Below are 21488 nucleotides of genomic sequence, written 5' to 3'. Positions count from 1 at the left end.
CACAAGGAAATGAGTAGTTAAATGTTGTAATGGTTTTTCATAACAGTCCTTGCTTGGTAGCTAGCCTATTTGTTAGTTATAAATTACATTATGTCACAATGCATTTGTAATCATTTCTTCTTATCAATTTGGACAAGACCATCTGGCATCTCTATTTGCTAAATTGTCTCTTTTTTTTTTCTTGTTCAGTATTATTTTCATTCGTGACAAGCTTATTGTGCTTTACTCTCCATTTAACTTTGTAGGCATGAGTTGAAATTTATCCAGGACATTGTAAGAGTGATTGGGAATAAATTGAACCGACCAGTTTTACACGTTGCCCACAACCTTATTGGAATTCAATCTCGAGTCAGAAACATCAATTCATGGTTACAGGATGAGTCCAATGTTGGGATAGCAGTGATTTATGGGATGGGTGGAATAGGCAAGACAACTATTGCCAAATTTGCTTATAATTTAAACATTGAAAGATTTGAAGCTAGTAGCTTTCTTGCAAATATTAGAGAAATTTCAGAAGGACCTGAGGGTTTGGTTCATTTACAAAGGCAATTTCTTTCAGACATTTTAAAAAGAGGGAAGGAAAAAATACGGTGTGTTGATGAAGGAATCAGTAAGATTAAAGATGTCATTTGTTGTAAAAGAGTTCTTGTAGTTCTTGATGATGTGGATGACCGAGCCCAGTTTGACGCCTTAATCGGAATGCGTGATTGGTTTCATCCAGGGAGTAAAATTATCTTAACCACCAGGAACATTCATCTGTTGAAGGCTAATGAAGTTGATGAGTCATTTGAGGTGGTGGGATTAGATTCTTATGAATCATTGGAGCTTTTCAGTTGGCATGCCTTTGGACAAGGCCATCCCATTGAGGGTTTCACTGAGCTTTCGCAAAGGGTAATACAACACTGTGGAGGGCTTCCTTTAGCCCTTCAAGTTTTGGGTTGTTCTCTATCTGACCATAGCTTAGACATATGGAAAAACACATTGCAGAAACTGGCAGCTATTCCCAATTCAAAAATCCTTAAAAAGTTGCAAATAAGCTATGACTATCTAGATGAAAATGACAAGGAATTGTTCCTCCACATTGCTTGTTTCTTTATTGGAAAGGGCAAAGATTTCATAGTAAGAATTCTGGATGATCTCTACCCAACAGTTGGGATTCAAACTCTCATTGACAGATGTCTGTTAACTATTAATGGACACAACAAGTTGATGATGCACCAACTTCTCCAACAAATGGGAAGAGAAATTGTTTGCCAAGAATCACCCAAGGAGCCGGGTAAACGTAGCAGATTGTGGCACTATAAGGATTCCTTTAAAGTATTGAGTGAAAAAATTGTGAGTAACACGCTTCTTGTTTTCCAGTTTTAAGTTTTTTTGTTCGTGGAGGTTCTATTCTAAGCCTGAATAGTTTCTCTTATCAGGGAACAGAAACAATTGAGGGCCTCTACTTTGACATGCATCATGTGTTGGAGGAAGATCGTCATCATGTGCTGGAGACAGATTCTCGGTTAAGGGAAAATTTTGGTTTTAGTAATGTAAAGCGTCCCCGCTTCGAAGAACTTAATCATGAATCATTGTCTTCTGAACAAGGCTATTCATTGAAACGGCGTTGTCTTAGTTTGTTCATTTGGCGCTCAACAAACAATGTCGGAAGAAGTTCAGATCAGGTGGGGTTGAGGACTGATGCATTTACAAGGATGCACAATCTTAAATTGCTCCAGCTCAATAATGTAGAAATCAAGGGAAGATACGCAAATTTCCCTGGAGGATTAAGATGCTTGACTTGGCATGGCTTCCCTTTAACATCCATACCTACTGAGTTTTCTCTAAAGAGACTGGTTTCTCTTGACTTGCGCTATAGCAAATTGGAGCAAGTTTGGAAGGGAGAAATGGTATGATTCAAACCCTCTTCCCCCACCACACCCCCCGTTTTTTTCTTTCTTTCTTATACTTATTTTCCCTTTGAGGATCAACATATGAATACTTGAATCATTTTATGTTTTTTTTTTTTTTTGTCTATGTTACACAGTTTCTGACATCATTGAAAATCCTCAATCTCAGTCATTCCCATGGCCTCAAGAATACCCCCAAATTCACTGGACTCCCTAATCTCGAGAAATTGGTCCTTAAGTATTGCATAAGTTTGGCAGAGGTTCATGAATCGATAGGGGAATTAGAGAGTCTTGTTTTGTTGAATCTCAGAGGCTGCAAAAATCTTAAGAAGCTTCCCTGTGAAATTGGTCATTTAACATCCCTAGAAAAACTCATTCTCTCTGGTTGTTCAAACCTTGATCAGTTGCCTGCAGAGCTCGGACAGATGAAATCCATAACAGTGCTCCATGCAGATGGAATTTCCCAAGACATTTGTAAGGATGGATCATGGACTTCCCTCGTCTGGTCTTTGGTATTGAAATCGAGAAAAAGTCCAAAAACATTGCCTTCTTTACCTTGCTCACTTGTAGAATTAAGTCTTTCAAACTGCAATCTGTCAAGTGATGATCTTGCGAAATCTCTTGGGAGCTTCTCTGTGTTGAAGGACTTGAATCTGAGTGAGAATCCGATTTCCCACTTACCAGAGAGCATCAAAGGTCTTACTGTGCTCCAATCACTTAAGCTAAACTATTGCACAAGACTCCAATTGCTGCCTGAACTTCCAATGACTTTAAAAAGGTTGGAGTTATACTACTGTATTTCACTGGAAAGGATCACAAATCTTCCTAACCTGTTGACATCTTTAGATTTTGACATGTATCGTTGTAAAGTAGTTTGGGTTCAGGGGATGTTCAAGTTAGAGCCCATTGGAAATGTTGATGCAGAAATCATTAACGAGATGGGCTTATCATCTGAGTTGGAGGCCATGGGAAGCCTTGAGGTTGAATTGTATAACCCGTTGTATGCCCCGTACAGATCCAGAATGAAGGGTTCAATTCAGGTGCTCTCTCTCTCTCTCTCATTAATTTTGTATCCATAGTTGCTAATGCCCAATGTATTGTTAATATTAACGTCAATACCATGGCTCAGGTACTACATGAATGTGGTATATACAACATATTTCTTCCAAGGAGTGAGGTGCCTGCTGGCTGGTGCAGTAGCTATAAGAGAATGGGGTCCTCGATAACATTCAACGTGCCTTCACTTCCTAATCTCAAGATCCAAGCCTTGAAGATATATGTTGTCTCTTCATGTTTCTGTGATTATTACAAGATCTGTTATCCCAATTTGTTCGACTATATCACACTCAACAATATGACCAAGGGTCTGAAGTGGGCCTACAGCCCATTGTTCAGATGCATTCCTTCAGATGACTGTATGATGGTATGGTTAAGCCATTGGAAGATTGGGAATCACTTAATATTGGAAGCTGGTGATGAAGTGAATGTGTCAGCGGGCTTACAAGAGGACTGTTGTTTGGTAAAGGAAATTGGAGTTAATGTTGTGTATGATGAGCCTGAAGAGAAGGGTAGCCAACACCATAAAGCCTATTCTCATCATCAAAATGTCACCAATGTTGGAGATCTATCAGCATATCAATTGAGACCAGGCTATTACCATCTATGCCATTATGGTAACCATCAAACATACCACCGAAATGGTATTGTAGGTAAATCTGAAAAGATTATATTTGGGGAATCTGAAGATATTGCAGGTGATTTTACATTTCGATTGGATAGATATAATCAGTAGAATGAAGTCACATCCAAGAAGGTAGCTAAGAAGCACGAACACTTCTAAGAAGGTAGTGTGTTCGTGTCATACACGTGTGGGGCACCTACACCCTCTGACGCTTGTTGGACATATGTCCAATCAGGGTTGGTGCTTTGCAGACATGATCAATTGAGTCGAACCCACCAAAAAAAGAAGATAATTTGCGTAAAATATCTATATTATTTTTTCAAGAAAAATTAAAATAGAGGCGTTGCCAATAAAAAAAGAGGTTTGGACCTTGCTTTTGGATTGCTTGGTCTTTGTTTGATTTGATGTGATGGTGGTTGTTTTGGGTTGATACAAAATGATCACAAAAGGCTATATTTTAAGCACAACATTTTCTACCATTATTTTGGTAATTGGTTGGACAATGTTACCTGATATACATCCATATGGACTAGGGTCGTGTGTGTTATTTGACCTCTGGTGCTTTGAAGGTTTTGTTCTTGTAGAATAAAAATGTTTGACCTCACACTTTGGATCTTGTTGCCTCTTGTGTATACTGAAATTTATTTTACATCATAATGTTAAGGTGTTAACATAACTTTTTGAAAATTGATGTGATATGTTTAAATAAGGGCAATAAATGGCATTGTGGTGATTAACAAACTATGAGTAAATTAGGTATGGAGAAAAAATCCTGGATTTGGCACTGTGAATAATGTACCTTTCCATGTAGTAAATATATGTGCTTAGTAGAAACAAGTCATACTAGTGTAATGAAAAGGCACAAGTAAATATCATAACGTTGTTGTCAATTTGAGCTTTTGCTATTGAAGGGATGCTCTCAAAATCTGTTGTTTTATATTGCAAAATTTTCTCAATTTGATCTGCAGGGAGATCGTGGTCTACTGATGAAGAACGTGCTTGGTTTATTGATGAAGAATCTGCACGCTTTACTAATGAAGAGTGAGAAAAGAGATAAAAGAGGAAGAAGTATACGTTGGCAATAGTTGGGACACGTAACAGCAATGATGGACACCCTTTCGATTTGATATGTTTGGGTTGTTGGTATTTTATGGACTACTTTATAATTACTGATGTTATTGTAGCCTTACATTGCGCTTGAAAATCTTGTATCGATATGTCCTTGCATTGAATTCCACAAGACCAGATTTCTCTCCTCACCAGCAAGGAGGTTCTATTCCTTCTTTTTCTTCTTTTTCTTTTCGTTCCACCTGCGTTCTCAAGAAAACTGATAGGGGGAAGATTGAAAATGAGGGAGTGGATGAAGATGAAGTCCGTAAGTTGACCCAGTGGGCCATTGATGCTCCTCGACTCCATCCTTCTCCTCCCACTGACTCTGAGGATCATATTGTCCTGAACACTAAAAAAATCATATTGTCTTTGAACAATCTAGCATGAAGTACTGCCCTTTCCATGTTAAAAATCATGCTGTAGATATGGTCCTGAACCTCGACTAAACCACTTTGGTTCGTTTTCATCTCAATTTTGCCTTCAAGAAAAGAAAAACAACAGAGTGCTTTCCATCTCCCCTTCTTATCAAATACTATTAATGAAACTAAAGTGCTGCAAGAAGTTTTTCCTGTGTGTTATCTAATTCTATATTTTTTAGTGTTATGAGTGTTTGCTCTCACAGGAATAATTCACATCTGATATGAAAAAGATTGTCAAACTCGACACGGCACCTCAACTACTGCCAGCCATAGTCGCACTTTGTTGGGGAAAGAAATTCACTGGGTAATCTCTTTCTGTCTCTTTTGCAGTTTGATTGATTTTTAAGCTACATAGCTACTAGATTATGGCTACTGAAAATTTCATGTGGTTGGTCCTTTGATGTTTTACATTGGACTTCTAATCTCTTTCAGAATATCTGTGCTCCTTATTGTTTGATGCCTCGTTTCATCTTGTTTTGATGTTTTGCCGGGTCTTATTGTTAGAGCATTGAGATTTTTTTGGTTAATGGAATCCGTAAAGAAGGGGAAAAATGGCCAAATTTAGGAAAGAAAGTGCTCCAATCACTAAACCTAAGTGAAATTACAATGTAATCGATTTTTCCCCCGTACCACAACCATGAGTGCAATTACCCTAACATCAAACCAATGACCATGTGGCGATGTGCAACGCACTTGGCCTAAAACTAGTGTTAGGATATTTAAATTACTTCGAAAGGCTGACATTGCTCGATGATCGACTTGAACTTGAAACCTCATCTCATTGGCACAGAAGTGTCCACTCATGACCACTTGGCCAACAGCCCAGGTCAAGTGCCTTGGTTGTGTGTCTTTTCCAAAGCACTCAACTCCACTTCCATCAAGACAAACAACTACCATTTAAACAGGTTTAGTACACAATGTTACATGGATAGTATTTCTCACCTTTGGTGATAGCTGGTCTACATTGAATTGTTCCTATTATGCTTTGGCAAACTCTGAATTGTGTTTAAGTGTTGCATATGTTACATTGAATTATTTCTCGCCTATACATAATGTTGCTTTAAATTATTTTTCTCCTCCAATATCCCTATTAACATCCAGTTTACTTGGCCTCTCGTGGCCAGGGCCGGCCCTGGTCATAAGCCCACAAGGCCACCGCCTAAGGGCCCCAATTTTGTCCATATAATAGGGTCCCCAAATAGGTAGATTCATTAATTATTCTATTCTATACATCGCATCTATGTATTTTAGACGTGCATGGCACAACCCCATCTAGATCCTTAATGGCATGGTCTTAAAAAATCAAGGTGACGGGTAATTATCTCATGAATTCCTCACTTTGACATTATTACTAAACATATTCATCATTGATTTCCTTTATGAAAATGTCAAACAATTTAAGCAGTTAACAAAATTTGAAGCAGAAGAGAGAGGTTCGTGAATAAAATAACTGAATCAGTTGATTTCTTGGGCAATTTTGGCATAAAAATAGTGACTTGGCTTCAGAATATGGAAAAACCAGAATCGTGGATCCGTGATTGATCTCCTTCCATGTACTAGAATAGAAGATAGTTGTCAGCCGGTAAAAGCATTAGCATTAGCCTTTGCCCATAAAATATCACATTTGTGGCTATTTTAGTGGACAGTTGTTTGTGTGGGTAGTTCAAGTTTGATTTTATCTTCGATAAACTGTTATGCCTTTAACAAATTAACTCCACTAGTAAATGAGTAGTTAAACGCTGTAATGGTTTTTCTTAACAGTCCTTGCTTGGTTGCTACTATTTGTTAGTTATAATTACATTATGCCACAATGGATTTGTAATCATTTCTTCTAAACAATTTGGACAAGACCATCTGGCATCTCTATTTGTTAAATAGTCTTTTTTTTTTTGTTCAGTATTATTTTCATTCGTGACAAGCTTATTGTACTTCACTCTCCATTTAACTTTGTAGGCATGAGTCGAAATTTATCCAAGAAATTGTAAGAATGATTGGGAATAAGTCAAACCGACCAGTTTTACACGTTGCCCACAACCTTATTGGAATTCAATCTCGAGTCAGAAACATCAATTCAAGGTTACAGGATGAGTCCAATATCGGGATAGCAGTGATTTATGGGATGGGTGGAATATGCAAGACAACTATTGCCAAATTTGCTTATAATTTAAACATTGAAAGATTTGAAGCTAGTAGCTTTCTTGCAAATATTAGAGAAATTTCAGAAGGACCTGAGGTTTGGTTCGTTTACAAGGGCAATTTCTTTCAGACATTTTAAGAAGAGAGAAGGAAAAAATATGGTGTGTTGATGAAGGAATTAGTAAGATTAAAGATGTCATTTGTCGCAAAAGAGTTCTTGTAGTTCTTGATGATGTGAATGACCGAGCCCAGTTTGATGCCTTAATTGGAATGCGTGATTGGTTTCATCCTGGGAGTAAAATTATCTTATCCACCAGGAACATTCATCTGTTGAAGGCTAATGAAGTTGATGAGACATTTGAGGTGATGGGATTAGATTCTTATGAATCATTGGAGCTTTTCAATTGGCATGCCTTTGAACAAGACCATCCCGTTGAGGGTTACACTGAGCTTTCACAAAGGGTGGTACAACACTGTGAAGGGCTTCCTTTGGCCCTTCAAGTGTTGGGTTGTTCTCTATCTGCCCATAGCTTAGACATATAGGAAAACACATTACAGAAACTGGCAGCTATTCCCAACTCAAAAATCCTGAAAAAGTTGCAAATAAGCTATGACTATCTAGATGACCATGACAGGGAATTGTTCCTTCACATTGCTTGTTTCTTTATTGGAAAGGGCAAAGATTTCATAGTAAGTATTCTAGGTGATCTCTACCCAACAGTTGGGATACAAACTCTCATTGACAGATGTCTCTTAACCATTGATGGAGACAACAAGGTGATGATGCACCATCTTCTCCAACAAATGGGAAGAGAAATTGTTCGCCAATAATCACCCAAGGAACCGGGTAAACATAGCAGATTGTGGCACCATAAGGATTGCTTCAAAGTATTGAGTGAAAAAACTGTGAGTAATATGCTTCTTGTTTTCCAGTTTTAAGTCAGCGCGTGGAGGTTCTGTTCTAATCCAAAATGGTTTCTCTTATCAGGGAACAGAAACAATTGAGGGCCTCTACCTTGACATGCATCACGTGTTGGAGGAAGATGGTCATCATGTGCTGGAGAAAGATAGTCGGTTTACGAAAAACTTCCGTGTTAGTAATATAAAGTGTCCCCGCTTCAAATCAGAGGGGGGATTGGGTTTCAAATCTCTGAAAATGTGGAACAAAGCCTCCATGTTAAGGCACCTATGGGCTTTAAGCAAAAAGGAAGATACTTTATGTGTCCAGTGGGTGCATAGCTATATCATCAAACATCACAACATCTGGTACATGCCTATCCCCATCGAATGTTCTTGGACAATTAGGAAACTTATGAAGTTAAGAGATTTGGGTCAGCTCTTTGTTAAACACACTATAGGCAATGGCAAGTCTACCTTCCTTTGGCTGGACAATTGGCACCCAAAAGGCCCTCTGTACAAACTCTTTGATGATAGAACTGTGTCCAGGCTTGGCTCATCCCTTTATGACAAAGTCAGTTCTGTAATTGAGCATGGTGCTTGGCATTGGCCTAGACCACGCAATAGGGTCATTCAGCTGATCCAATCCTCCACCCCTACCTCTCTTCTTCCTCTTGGGGACGGTAAGGATGTGGCCACTTGGACTTGCTCCCCTTCAGGTAGCTATTCAACTAAACATACTTGGGAAGCTATCAGAAACAAGAATCCTAAGGTAACCTGGTCTTCTCTTGTTTGGTTTTCTCAAAATGTTCCTAAATGGGCTTTTATCTTGTGGATTGCTTGCCTTCACAAGCTGCCCACCAGAGATAGACTAAAGTGATGGGGTATGCCTATTGACCCTCATTGTATCTTATGCTTGCAACATGATGAAACTGCCAATCACCTTTTCTCTGAATGCTCCTACTCTAGTCATATTTGGCAGTCTATATTGACCAAGTTTCAAACTATTAGAAGTTCTGGGAACTTTAATATGGAACTGGATTGGATTTTGGCTCACTGCAAAAGTAACTCATTTCAAGCTCTTCTTATCAAGCTGTCCTTTGCTGCAGCAGTGTACCACATTTGGCTTGAGAGAAATTCTAGGGTATTTGGTGGAAGACTGCGGAGCTCTGAAATAGTTTTTGCTTGCTTAGAGGAAAATCTGAGGCTTCGAGTTTCTACCTGGAAACATTTTCCAAACTCAGTGGAAAATGCAAGGCTATGTCAACTTTGGAATCTTCCTATTAGAATTCTGCAAACTCCCCCTCATTAGAGTTTTGATTCTTTCCTGCAGATTGTTGTAGGTTTCCCATGTATTGGTTACCTTTGTTTCTGGGTTTTCCCACTGGTTTTCTTGGTTTTTGGTTATAAAATGCATCAATTGCCAAAAAAAAAAAAAAAATGTGTCCCCGCTTCGAAGAACTTAATCATGAATCATCATTTGCAGAACAAGGCTATTCACTGAAACAGCGTTGTCTTAGTTTGTTCATTTGGCGCCCAACAAACAATCTTGGAAGAAGTGCAGATCAGGTGGAGTTGAGGACTGATGCATTTACAAGGATGCACAATCTTAAATTGCTCCAGCTCAATAATGTGGAAATCATTGGAAGATACACAGACTTCCCGGGAGGATTAAGATGTTTGACTTGGCATGGCTTCCCTTTAACATCCATACCTGCTGAGTTTTCTCTGAAGAGACTGGTTGGTCTTGACTTGCGCTATAGCAAATTGGAGCAAGTTTGGAAGGGAGAAATGGTGTGATTCAAAACACCAACCCCCCCCCCCCCCCCCCCCCCCCACACACACACACACACACACACACCCTTTTTTTTTCCGTCCTTTTACTTATCCTTTCTTTTGAGGATCAACATATGACTATTGGAAACATCTTATGTTTTCTTTTTTTGGTCTATGTTACAGTTTCTGACATCAGTGAAAATCCTCAATCTCAGTCATTCCCATGGCCTCAAGAATACCCCCAAATTCACTGGACTCCCTAATCTCGAGAAATTGGTCCTTAAGTATTGCATAAGTTTGATAGAGGTTCATGAATCGATAGGGGAACTAGATAATCTTGTTTTGTTGAATCTCAGAGGCTGCAAAAATCTTAAGAAGCTTCCCTGTGAAATTGGTCATTTAACATCCCTAGAAAAACTCATTCTCTCTGGTTGTTCAAAGCTTGATCAGTTGCCTGCAGAGCTCGGACAGATGAAATCTTTAACAGTGCTCCATGCAGATGGAATTTCCCAAGACATTTGTAAGGATGGATCATGGACTTCCCTCGTCTGGTCTTTGGTATTGAAACCGAGAAAAAGTCCAAAAACATTGCCTTCTTTACCTGGCTCACTTGTAGAATTAAGTCTTTCAAACTGCAGTCTGTCAAGTGATGATCTTGCGAAATGTCTTGGGAGCTTCTCTGTGTTGAAGGACTTGAATCTGAGTGAGAATCCAATTTCCAGCTTACCAGAGAGCATCAAAGGTCTTGCTGTGCTCCAATCACTTAAGCTAAACTATTGCACGAGACTCCAATCGCTGCCTGAACTTCCAATGACTTTAAAAAGGTTGGAGTTATCTGACTGTATTTCACTGGAAAGGATCACAAATCTTCCTAACCTGTTGGCATCTTTTGATTTTGATATGAATGATTGTAAAGTAGTTGAGGTCAGGGGATGTTCAAGTTAGAGTCCCTTGGAAATACTGATGCAGAAATCATTAACAAGATGGGCTCATCATTTGAGGTGGAATTAAGTAACCTGATGTGTATCACACGCCCATCAGGAAAGAGGAGTGCACTTCTGGTGCGCTCTCTCTCTCTCTCTCCATTAATTTTGTAGCCATAGTTTTTAAGTGCCCAATCTATTGTTAAATATTATTGTGGATACCATGGCTCAGGTACTATATGAATTCGGTATATACGACATATTTCTTCCCAGGAGTGAAGTGCCTGCTGGTTGGTGCAGCAGCAATAAGAGAATCAAAAGTGCTACACACACAATGGTTGTGTAAAACACAACACACAACTAATCTCTAGCCGTCCATTGCTGTAATAAATGGTCAGGATTCGTTCAAATTCTTCCCCATAAAAGTTCAACTTTTTCTTGGAAGGGTTTTTTTAAAATCTAGACCGTCCAAATACATATAGACGGTCAGAATTACGCACACAACCAACACAACGGTTGTGCAAGTAGCATTTTTGTAAGAGAATGGGGTCCTCGATAACATTCAATGTGCCTTCAGTCCCGAATCTCAAGATCCAAGCCTTGAAGATATATATTGTCTTTTCATGTTCCCTTAATTATAACAGTTGGCCCAATGTGTACGACTATATTGCACTCACGAATAGGACCAAGGCCAAGGGTCTAGTGTGGGACTACTTCCCAGATTTCCCGTACATTCCTCCAGATGACAAGATGATGGTATGGTTAAGCTATTGGAAGATTGGGGATCAGATAATATTGGAAGCTGGTGATGAAGTGAATGTGTCAGCAGGCCCGGCACTCTATTTTTCGGGAAAGGAAATTGGAGTTCAGATTGTGTATGATGAGCCTGAAGAGAAAGGTTGCCAACACCCTAAAGCCTATTCTCGTCATCAAAATGTCACCAATGTTGAAGATCTATCAGCATATCATTCCACATCAGGCTATTACCACCTAGGCCATTATGGCATGCTCGGCCTTAGGACAAGCTGCAAGCCGGTTGTAATATACTCCTACAAGCTCCCATTAGGGGCAAAAATAATTTCAACAAAAGAACACTCACATACAGGTGGGAATTAAGATAGTGAGATGCAAGAGTCCTCACCAACTGAGCTAATCCCAGTTGGTTGCCGTAGAGATTTAAACGCTGCTTAAAATGGGTTTATGTAAGTCTATTGCTTGACATTTGTTACAAAAGTAAATAATTTTACTTATACTTTCCAGTTAAAAATGTAATTTTTTTAATCTCAAAAATGCCCAAAAGGACACAAAATTACTTGCTATTCTATTCATTTTTTCTTGATATTTTCTTATATACTTCATCTAAGCGTTTTGGCAAGCCCATATTAGCCAAAATATACACACAAAAAAGAAGAAAGATGCATGCGTGTGTTTATACATTCTTGGTAATTTATTTTTAAATGCCCAAAAGACACAAAATTACTTGCTATTCCATTCATTTTTTCTTGATATTTTCTAATATGCTTCGTCTCAGTATTTTTACGTGCTCAAATTAGCCAAAATACACACACACACAAAAAGATGCATGTGATAGCAAACGGTATCCCTTTTTATGCCATACCACACCCTAAAAACTTACTTGAGTTTTGTAATCAGATTCGGTCGTTCCAATATTCCGCTAGTGACCGGAAAAAAAATTAAATAAATAAACCTTGACAAAACGACGTGAATGACTTCCCTTCATACTTTGTTTTGTTCCGATGCTACTTTTTCTTTCTTTGTTTGATAACTCTTGGGGTGTCCGAGTCAATTGACGCACAACTATAATAGTTCTTAGTTAGGCTCCGTGAGTGGGTTTCTGTGTGTTTGAGAGTTTGTGTGTGTGTGTGTGTGTGTGTGTGTGAGAGAGAGAGAGAGAGAGAGAGAGAGAGAGAGAGAGAGAGAGAGAGAGAGAGAGAGAGAGAGAGAGAGAGAGAGAGAGAGAGAGAGAGAGTGAATTCATTTTAAATGTGGACTCTTCTGAACAACTCCAACAAATCCTCAACAGTTGTTAGACGACCAAAACAAGGACTAGCTTCTTGCAAGTTGCCAATCTGTGCCAATAATACTTCAACTTCTCCTTTACAAATCTGCACCACATTATTAATGCATAATACCTCAGCTTCTGGAGAACAAAGGATCTTATCAAAACACTTTAAAAAAAAAAAGAAATTGCACTTTAGAAAATTGCAGTTCTTCATTACTCATTAGGGCCCCAAGTACTCTTTTTCTCTGGTTTAAAACCTAATCAGTAAAAGAGTAGCGTTTTTTCCTCTGGAGTTAAAGCTGAGGACAAAGCTGCACTTTACAATATTCTAGCTATTCCTGAAGGGGTCCTGCCTGTAAAATACTTGGGGGTGCCCCTCATCACTTCTTGACTTCATTCTCTGGATTGTCAAGTGCTTGTTGACACTACAACAAAATTCAGTTTTCAGGGCATTTGAAAATGCCCCAACAAGTGCTCTGTTGAGGCAGTTCAACTTTCGGGGCGTTTCCATCAAGCGCTGCGTGTATCGGTGTTATATTTTGAAAAAGGTGCAGTCTTGGGCAAACAAGCTGTTATCTCATGGTGGTAGGATGCAGCTTATCCAATCTATTCTCTTCAGCACTCAAGTTTACTTGTGTTGTATTTTTTTGCTCCCTCTCAAGGTCCTCAACAAGATTGAAGGAGTCCTTAGATCCTTTTTTCGGTCTAGTCTGGAGTTGAAAACTGGTGTTCCTAAGTCTGAAGGTGGATTGGGATTTAGGGTAAGATGAGGAGTGGTAGGTACAAAGAAAATGTACCCCGAAAAGGTAAATCAACGGTACAGATGCACTTCAAAGTGAATCTATACCATTGATTTACCTATTTGGGATAATTTTGGTGTACATTTTCTTTGTACTTAGAATTTCTCCACAAATATTGTCTAGGCATTTGTGGGCCATCCCAATGAAGGCAGACACTTTGTGGGTTCGTTGGATCCATTCCCATGTCATTAAGGAGCAATGTCTTTGGCACATGTGTCTCCCTATTTCCTTGTTCAAATTAAGGGGTCTAGTTCAGCCATGGATCAAATATGTCGTTGGTAATGGCGCTTGGACTTCTCTTTGGCTTCACAATTGGCACCCCTTGGGTCCAGTCTACTCTAAGTTTGGGGACATGGTTGTATTCAATACGGGGAGATCCCTTGGGGCTAAGGTAGAGTCAGCGATCAGGAATAACTCGTGGTGCTGGCCCAGGAGGAGGAATGCAGTGACTGAAGAGATCATAGAGCACACTCCCAGCTCTCTTGTTCCTAATTCTACTCAAGAAGATTCTATGGTTTGGACCTTACACCCTCAGGGATTTTCAGCCAAATTTGCTTTGGAAGCTATGAGGAACATTCATCCTGCTGTTGGCTGGTGGCAAGTTGTGTGGTTCAAGTTCCATGTACCTTGATCGGCTATCATCCAGTGGCTTGCTATTAAGGGTCGACTCTCAACCAAGGATAGACTACCAAGTTGGGGTCTGATCATTGATAACCAATGTGTGTGTGGTTTGTGGGTCTGCTACAAAGGGTCATGCTCACCTCTTCTTTTTATGCGGTTTCTCCTCCCTCATTCTGGGGAAATTGTCAAGGAAGAATGGTTTTGCTAGAGGGGCTGTAAGTTTGAACCAGGAGATTATTTGGGCTAGCCAACACGTTAAAGGACATGGGCTCCAACAAACTTTGTATAAACTGATCCTTGCTGCTACTTTGTATCATGTGTGGCCGGAAAGGAATTCCAGGGTGTTTAAGAATGCCCAATCGGTGCTTTCTATGGTGGAATCTGACTTGAGAAGTTATGCGAGTTCTTGGAGGAGGGTTAAACCTAGTGCCAAGAACAAGAAATTGTGTAGCCTGTGGAACATATCCCCTGCAATTTGTTCTCCTTCTTAGCAGTGTTATTTTCTCTCTGTCAACTGTAAAGTCTGTTGTGTAATGTTTGGCTTACTTCTTGTAGTGGGTTGGAATAGTCTGTTTTTGTTTTGATTGTAATGGGTAGTCCGGAGAGGACTTGATGTAAGTGGTGTGTGTGTTTTGGTAGCAATAAAATTTTAACTTACCCCCCAAAAATATTTGCACTTCTTCACTGCGCACCTAAATTTCATTTTGATCCCTTCGATTCAAAATGATAATGTCAACTCTCTACATTTTAGATCACATGTCAATATGGCCCTTCAATAAGAACAAGTCCAATGCTAAATGTAAAATGGCTATAGCCAATGCCATAATCAAATTTTGGCACTGTGCCTCCTGTGGTTGGTATTTTAAAACCAAAGAGTTCCAAATTAATGTTAACTACACTTAACAGTTCATGACCATCCTCTACATGCCATCACCAATATTTTCACTATATCACCAAACTTTAAGACTTCACCAGGAAGTCTAAGTCACAATCCCAAGATTGATAATGGGGCGTAAAGTTTGGTGATTCACTGTAATGACCTTTGTGGTGAAGTCTAACATTCGATGATGCTGTGTAATGTTAAGTGATTCGGTGTAGATACCTTCCTGATGATGTAATAATGATCAGTGACGTCATGTAAAATTTGGTGATGCAGTGTAAAGATTGGAGATGGAGTGTAGAAGGGCATGAACTTTAAAGTTTGGTGATGCACGGAAGAATTGGTGATGGAATGTAATGCTTGATGACGGGGTGTAAAGTTTGGTAGCTTTCTGTGTTGGATTTATGGTTAATTTTAGTTGGATTAGTGATGGGGCAAGGATGGAACCAATTTCGGAACCAAGCCATTTTAGAACCAAACTTGCCTACCCATTGGAGTTCCAAGTTCTATTTTTTGTTCCAAATTGTAGGTATAGCACCCGAAACGGCTATCATTGGTCTTGCTCTAAGAACTAGAAAATCTCATTTTGTGTTTCTTGCATCAATTCATTCGCTTACGTAGCTGAACAACATAACAGAAGGACTTGAAGAAACATGATCTAAAGTACTAGTAATCTAGGGGTGCAAATTACACTGGATTTCGTTGCACTTAAAAGGCGGAATTTATGAAACAGTATGTACTTACCGTCGCTTTTCCTTCTCGAAGATTTGCAGAAGTAGAAGAAAAACAGTGCGAAAGCGACTGCTACTGCTCCTCCGCCAACAATTGCCACAAATTTCCCTGAACCAATGTTTCTTGTTCCAAAAGTACCTTTTAAGACAGAAGACAACAAGACAAACAATATGCAAGTTTGTTACCAAGGTTTTGTGGGGAAAAAGAGTTTTTGGATAGAGTAAGGAAATTTTGTTGATCACCAAGCAACACACACATTGTTTTATATGATGTGGGAACTGAGAAAACTAAAATACTGTTTTCGGCAAATATATTTGGTCAGCACTCAGTAAGGGTGCAAACGAGCCGAGCTTTATAGTGCTCGAGCTTGGCTTGTTTACTAAATGAGCCTAAAACTTGAACTGAGCCCTTAACGAGCCGAGCCTGGTTAATTTACGTAACAATCTTCTTTAAACGAGCCAAGCCTATAAAACGAGCTTAGCTTTTGCAAGCAAACCAAGGGTTTTGAGTGTTGAGCTCGGCTCTTTAGTAAACGATCCTAAAACTTGAGCTCGGGTTCAGCTTGATCACTAAACAAGTGGAGCCGAGCTTTAACGAGCCGAGCCACGAGCTGCTCACGAGCAGCTCAGTTCATTTGCAATTGCAGCTCTAGCACTCATTCAGACATTTTGGAATATTTCAAACCAATTCAAGTTTGATCCGTAATTAAACTGCTTCACATTTCACAGAACAAGTTAATCTTGAATCAATTTAACTACTATTATAGACAAAATCTTGGAGGCAAACATGTTTCATTCATGTCTTTATCAATGGCCGATCAGTGTCATATCTCGGTCACGAATCAAACTTGACGAGCTGAACAAAATGAACGATACAGCTACTAATCGGTACGTACCTCCGTTGCCTCCGTTTGAGTTGCCAGGAATCTCATTAATCCCATCATAGCTATAGATCATAAAGCAACTGTCCAGATACACTTCTCCCGAAATGGACTCCCCACATTCATCCTGGGCAATTTGCACTGCACTGGCAACGCACTCGCCGCAATCACAGCTTTCCAAATTCCCTTGACACTGTGCAGTCACATGCATTGACTCATAGCTCATGTCGCAGAATCCGTTGCCGCCCATGACGCCGCTCACAACCGCCGCGAAAGCACCGTCCCTCACCCCTTCGAATCCATCGGAAGCCGCCTTGGAGTCGCTGCAGGTCTTGTGCTGCAACTCCAGCCTCGAAATCTGGGACCCGTCGGCCTTGTAGTGGAGGTAACATCCCGAAAGCCGAATCCGAGCCGGAACAGTCCTGCCACCAACGATTCAAAATATTTCAAAATTTGTGACATTCAATGGTGACTCCAAGAATTATTGTGCAGCCCGAAATTAGTTGATGAGCTATACGGAGTGATGTGTATAACATTAGTCGCAAACAGAGTTTCAATGTTGAACCATAATCAAACGGGGAACGATCCGAATACAATCGTATCCAAAATCAATACACAGGAGTAGCATTAGTACACGGTCTTGCTAGGCGGTGGGTGGAGGATAATAAATATACAACGAACAAACAAGTTTGAATATCACTGTAGATTTTACGGATATCAATGCATTTTTTTTCTTCATATCTATATACTTTGTACCATTATTCTATGCCTAACGGACAGCGGTTAACATATTTCTTGTTTTAATTGGCCATCTCCATTTTTTAATAGTTCTTTCGGTGATAGAGGTGTCTTAGCTAGTTTACAAGTATCTGAGATTGATCTGTTCATCCCATGACTTTTATGCAAGCTTTCGCATGGGGTAAGGTGGCCCAATAAGACAATAATTGTTGGCTATGGGGGTTGTTGAACCTGAGAGTTGTACTGTAACACCCTTTCCATATTTCTATTTTGATTTGAAATAGTTTTCGAGAATTGAATAAGTAATATTGGTGTTTCCTGACCAAAAGGTTTTATTTACAAGGGAATTAATTTTGACACTTTCCTTTTACCATCTACACTCATTTTGTTCTTTATTTGATGTGAATTGACTATATTGCCCTTTCATGTGTTAAAAATGAACTTATGAAAGGATAACAAAGCAAATATGCATGAATAAGGACAAAAAAAAAGAGTGCGAATGGTAAAATAGGGAGTGTGAAAATCACCGTCCTATTTCAAACAGAGACAAAATCTGAAAACAAACTCTAGGATTAAGCGTATTTCTTAACAAAATTCAGAAATTTGAAACAAAAACGGCAAACGAAAATGATACACCGAACAGACGAAGTTTTGTTATTCAACTAGTTCTTCATTTGGGTGTCTCAAGATTTTTGATAACATAAGTGTCTGGACCAGCCTCAACTAATCCTAGGGACCAATGGAAAGGTAGTTGTACTTGCCTGCCACACAAGGCGCTCGACATCTCAGGGAGCCTGTTCACGCAGTCGAAGCACTGATCGACGCCGAGATCACTCCGGCACTGAAAAAGGCCGGAAACGGCTATATCATCATCTCCGACGCTGGTTTCATAGAACTTGGACACTGAGGACTGCTCCACCAGTTCACGGAACAGCGACGACAGGATTTCCGGGAGAGAACCCGCGGTGGGGATGGCAGATATGTGGCTTGCACAATGCTTGTAAACCAAGTCGTGGAGGTTCGGATCAGTAGATATCGATAAGTTGTTTGCAAAACATGAGAAGAAAAGCAGTGCCAGGGAGAGAAGGTAGCAACAAGATTTTGAGGATGAAATATACATTGGATTTGAATGGCGTTTTTTTTGTTTTGAAGGGTTTTTGATGGTTTCGTAGGGTACCCCAAAAGAAGAATGAGAATATTTGTACGTATCTGCAGTGTATATATGCGTGGAGTTAATTAGGATTTGTAGCTGAGAAAAATAGGAGTTTTGGTCTCTCTTTTTCCCTCCTAACTCTTATCTACTTTGGAACAACTTAATTAGGAGGAGTTTCCTTCAAGTTTGGGTACTAGCAGAGTAGAACAGTGAGAATCAAGATTTTTTCTTTGTTGGCTTGGTGCAACTAAACTCCCATTAATGTTAGCATACATACATACATGTGTATACGAGAAAAACTTTTTTTACGGCGGAGCTGTGAATATACTTTACGGCACTCAATCACGAGCGTCCAAAAATATTTTGGACGGTCCGGATTTTAAAAAAAATATTCGCTAGAAGAGTTTAACTCTTCGGTCCAGACCATTGATTGCTGCCGTGATTAAGTTTCTCTCTATGTATATGGAGTATATGGAGAAGGCTTTTCTCCAGTTTGGTTGTGGAATAGGAGGGGTGCAGTCCGGCCATTTCCAAACTCAGTTTGGAGTAAATTTGATGATGGGGCTTGTCCACATTGTGAAGATTGTTGAGTAGAACAACCACGCTAAAAATTATAGGTTAATTAGATTCCGACTAATATTTGACTTTTTAAGTTGTAAGCCGGTTGTGGTTACCTGATCCCCTTTGCTAGGACGGGTCATCCGCTTGATGTTTCAGTATCGATTCTAATAATACTACTGGTTATCGTTGTGACAAAAAGAGTACTTATAATCCGGTGTTCCTAGCTCATTTTTTTTCTTCAAAATATATGTGCTTCGATTAGATATTATATATTCCGTTACCGATTAACTTGATTTTTTATGTATCTATTCTACTTGACGAGCTCTGCAATGTAGATTGTGAACGAGTCCGATCATCAAAGTGGCCCCAAATGTTTTCAGGAATGGCCAGACTACGAGACCCGGGGATGCTGCCGAGCGGGTGCAGAGCGTCCAATCTGGTTGTTCATCTCAGCATAGATGGCTCGGATCGAATCTGAGCACATACAAATCTGAACCGTCCGTTGCTCGATTAAGATCCGAGCCATCGATTGCCGAGATAAGCGACCACTCTACAGAAAAATGCTTGGCCATTCCGATTCCAAGGTTCCACAGCCAAACTGAAAAAAAGCCTTCTCCGTGCAGCATAGATTGGGTAATTAATAATTATCAAGGCTAGACTCAGGAGTATAATAAAGGGTTCAACTGCCATGCCCCAAGCCGGTTTTCGGACATTGATGCCCCAAACTTTTTTCGGACATCGATGTCAAAAACTAAATTTTGAGCCGTTGATGAAAGTAAGGAAGAAAATCTCCAATTCTCACCACTAAAGGCAGGCGGCAAATGGGCGGATTAGGTTGGGGTTGGGCTGGTTGAAGCGGGTTCACAGGTTAGATAAGGATGGATTGGATATGGGGGGTCAAAAGTTAACGGGTTAAATATAGTTTTTATGTTTCTGTGTTTGAAGTCAAAAATTGTTTTCTACTATCATTTTTCCACATTTAAATACATCTTGGGAAATAGGCATGACAAGATTCAAGAGTGCCAGCTGAGACATTCTGCTCTCTTCTAAGTTTTAGATTCGAAATATCTGAAGTATTAGCAATTTCTTTTATGATCAACACATACAAAATTTTTCTTTGACTTTGATTGTGCCTCTAGCTCGCTATGTTGGAATTGCCTTCCAAAAATTTATCGGGTTACGCGTAAACTAGTTGAACCGCATACAGGCATGTGAATAGATTATCCAATATAGGCGCTTTAGGTGACGGATGGTGAAGACTAGAAACTATAGCTGAAGGCATTGGTCCTTGTCAAGGGTTCAAACATTGACTTGAAAGGTGCCTATTTTCATTCATGAAGTTATTAAAGAATAAATCTATATTTTATGAAATAAATACTAATTCAATACGAATTCATTAGGCCTTCTTCTCTTTAGCTTTGGTGGACTTCTTTTTTTTTTTTAATTTGTCCTTATTTAAGATTTTTTCGTGTTTGTAGGTTTTGAGTCAAACATTTGTGGATTATTGATTTGTCTCGACTAGAGAAATTGGAAAAATAAAATTTTCACTTTCACCTAAATATTTTTAAAAGTATCCAAGATAAAACCCAAAAAAAATTTAAAAAACCGGCTTTTGGGGCTTTATCATGGACATTTTCAAAAATATTTGAGTAAAAGTAAAAAATTTAGGTTTTCTTATTCCTCTTGTCGAGACGAATCAATAATTCACAAAAATTTAAACGGAAAAAAATTCGAAGAAGAATAAACAAGGTTGGTGTTGGTTGGTAGCAATAATAATTGATATGAGATGAAGCAGCAGACCGGCAGTACAGAAACTATCCCTACCAATTTGGAGTTTTCCTCCCCTTTCATAAAGAAATTTCAATTTGCTTGTCCGAAAAGAATATAAGTAGACCTAGCAGATGTGACTTCTTTGTCCAATAATGCCCTTCAATTATTACTTCTTTTGAGGATTAAAAAAAAAATATTCATTACTTCTTTTGTCATATTTTTAATATCATATCTTAATATCGTGTGATCTGTGTATGTGGATCTCATACTGAGAGTGAGTGTCATCCATTTTGAACGGAGAGAGTATAATTTTTTGTAAAGGGTTTCACATACGAGAGATTATTCGTGGCTATCGACCTAGCGTAGGTACGATACTTCATCATTCCCGTCAAGAAGGATTATTTCGTTGCATCACATTAATATTTGTATGGGATCCTGCTGCGCCTATTTGGAATCGAAGCTAAAGTCCCACAATGTGTGATTGATATTAGGAGTA

At 39.3% G+C, this 21488-nt stretch overlaps 3 protein-coding genes and 1 pseudogene across 5 annotated transcripts in view; 3 read left to right on the top strand and 1 right to left on the bottom strand.

Annotated features, from left to right (window-relative positions):
• Positions 1–4805, top strand: part of LOC131327140 (disease resistance protein RPV1-like) — a 45525-nt gene extending 40720 nt beyond the window's left edge. For both annotated transcript variants that reach the window (XM_058360157.1, XM_058360156.1), the window contains 5 exons: positions 246–1335; positions 1422–1892; positions 2030–2932; positions 3022–3646; positions 4542–4805. In XM_058360157.1, the coding sequence (XP_058216140.1) occupies positions 246–1335; positions 1422–1892; positions 2030–2932; positions 3022–3646; positions 4542–4618 (3166 nt within the window). In that variant the 3' untranslated portion in view covers positions 4619–4805. The remainder of the gene's footprint in view (positions 1–245; positions 1336–1421; positions 1893–2029; positions 2933–3021; positions 3647–4541) is intronic.
• Positions 4806–4937: 132 nt separating this feature from the next.
• Positions 4938–8069, top strand: LOC131327144 (disease resistance protein RUN1-like; annotated as a pseudogene).
• Positions 7816–10959, top strand: LOC131327143 (disease resistance protein RPV1-like). 2 transcript variants are annotated; one of them, XM_058360160.1, is made up of 4 exons: positions 7816–8144; positions 8227–8306; positions 9623–9929; positions 10095–10959. In XM_058360160.1, the coding sequence occupies exons 2-4, from the start codon at positions 8260–8262 to the stop codon at positions 10854–10856; spliced, it is 1116 nt and encodes a 371-aa protein (XP_058216143.1). In that variant the 5' UTR covers positions 7816–8144; positions 8227–8259; the 3' UTR covers positions 10857–10959. The 2 variants fall into 2 exon arrangements, with proteins under 2 accessions (XP_058216143.1, XP_058216142.1); XM_058360159.1 differs by having other exon boundaries at positions 8227–8358; positions 9591–9929.
• Positions 10960–12813: 1854 nt separating this feature from the next.
• LOC131326512 (plasmodesmata-located protein 3-like) lies at positions 12814–18784 on the bottom strand. The gene is made up of 4 exons (XM_058359312.1): positions 18270–18784; positions 16786–17192; positions 15903–16028; positions 12814–12960 (listed from the first exon to the last, which is right to left on the bottom strand). Exons 1-4 carry the CDS (start codon positions 18626–18628, stop codon positions 12953–12955), a joined length of 900 nt encoding a protein of 299 aa, XP_058215295.1. The 5' UTR covers positions 18629–18784; the 3' UTR covers positions 12814–12952.
• Between the last annotated feature and the right edge of the window lie 2704 nt (positions 18785–21488).

The sequence above is a fragment of the Rhododendron vialii genome, chromosome 5a (assembly GCF_030253575.1).
Source record: "Rhododendron vialii isolate Sample 1 chromosome 5a, ASM3025357v1".
NCBI lineage: Eukaryota > Viridiplantae > Streptophyta > Magnoliopsida > Ericales > Ericaceae > Rhododendron > Rhododendron vialii.
The sequence above is the reverse complement of the archived record's forward strand: the minus strand, read 5'-3'. Positions and strand labels throughout refer to the sequence as shown.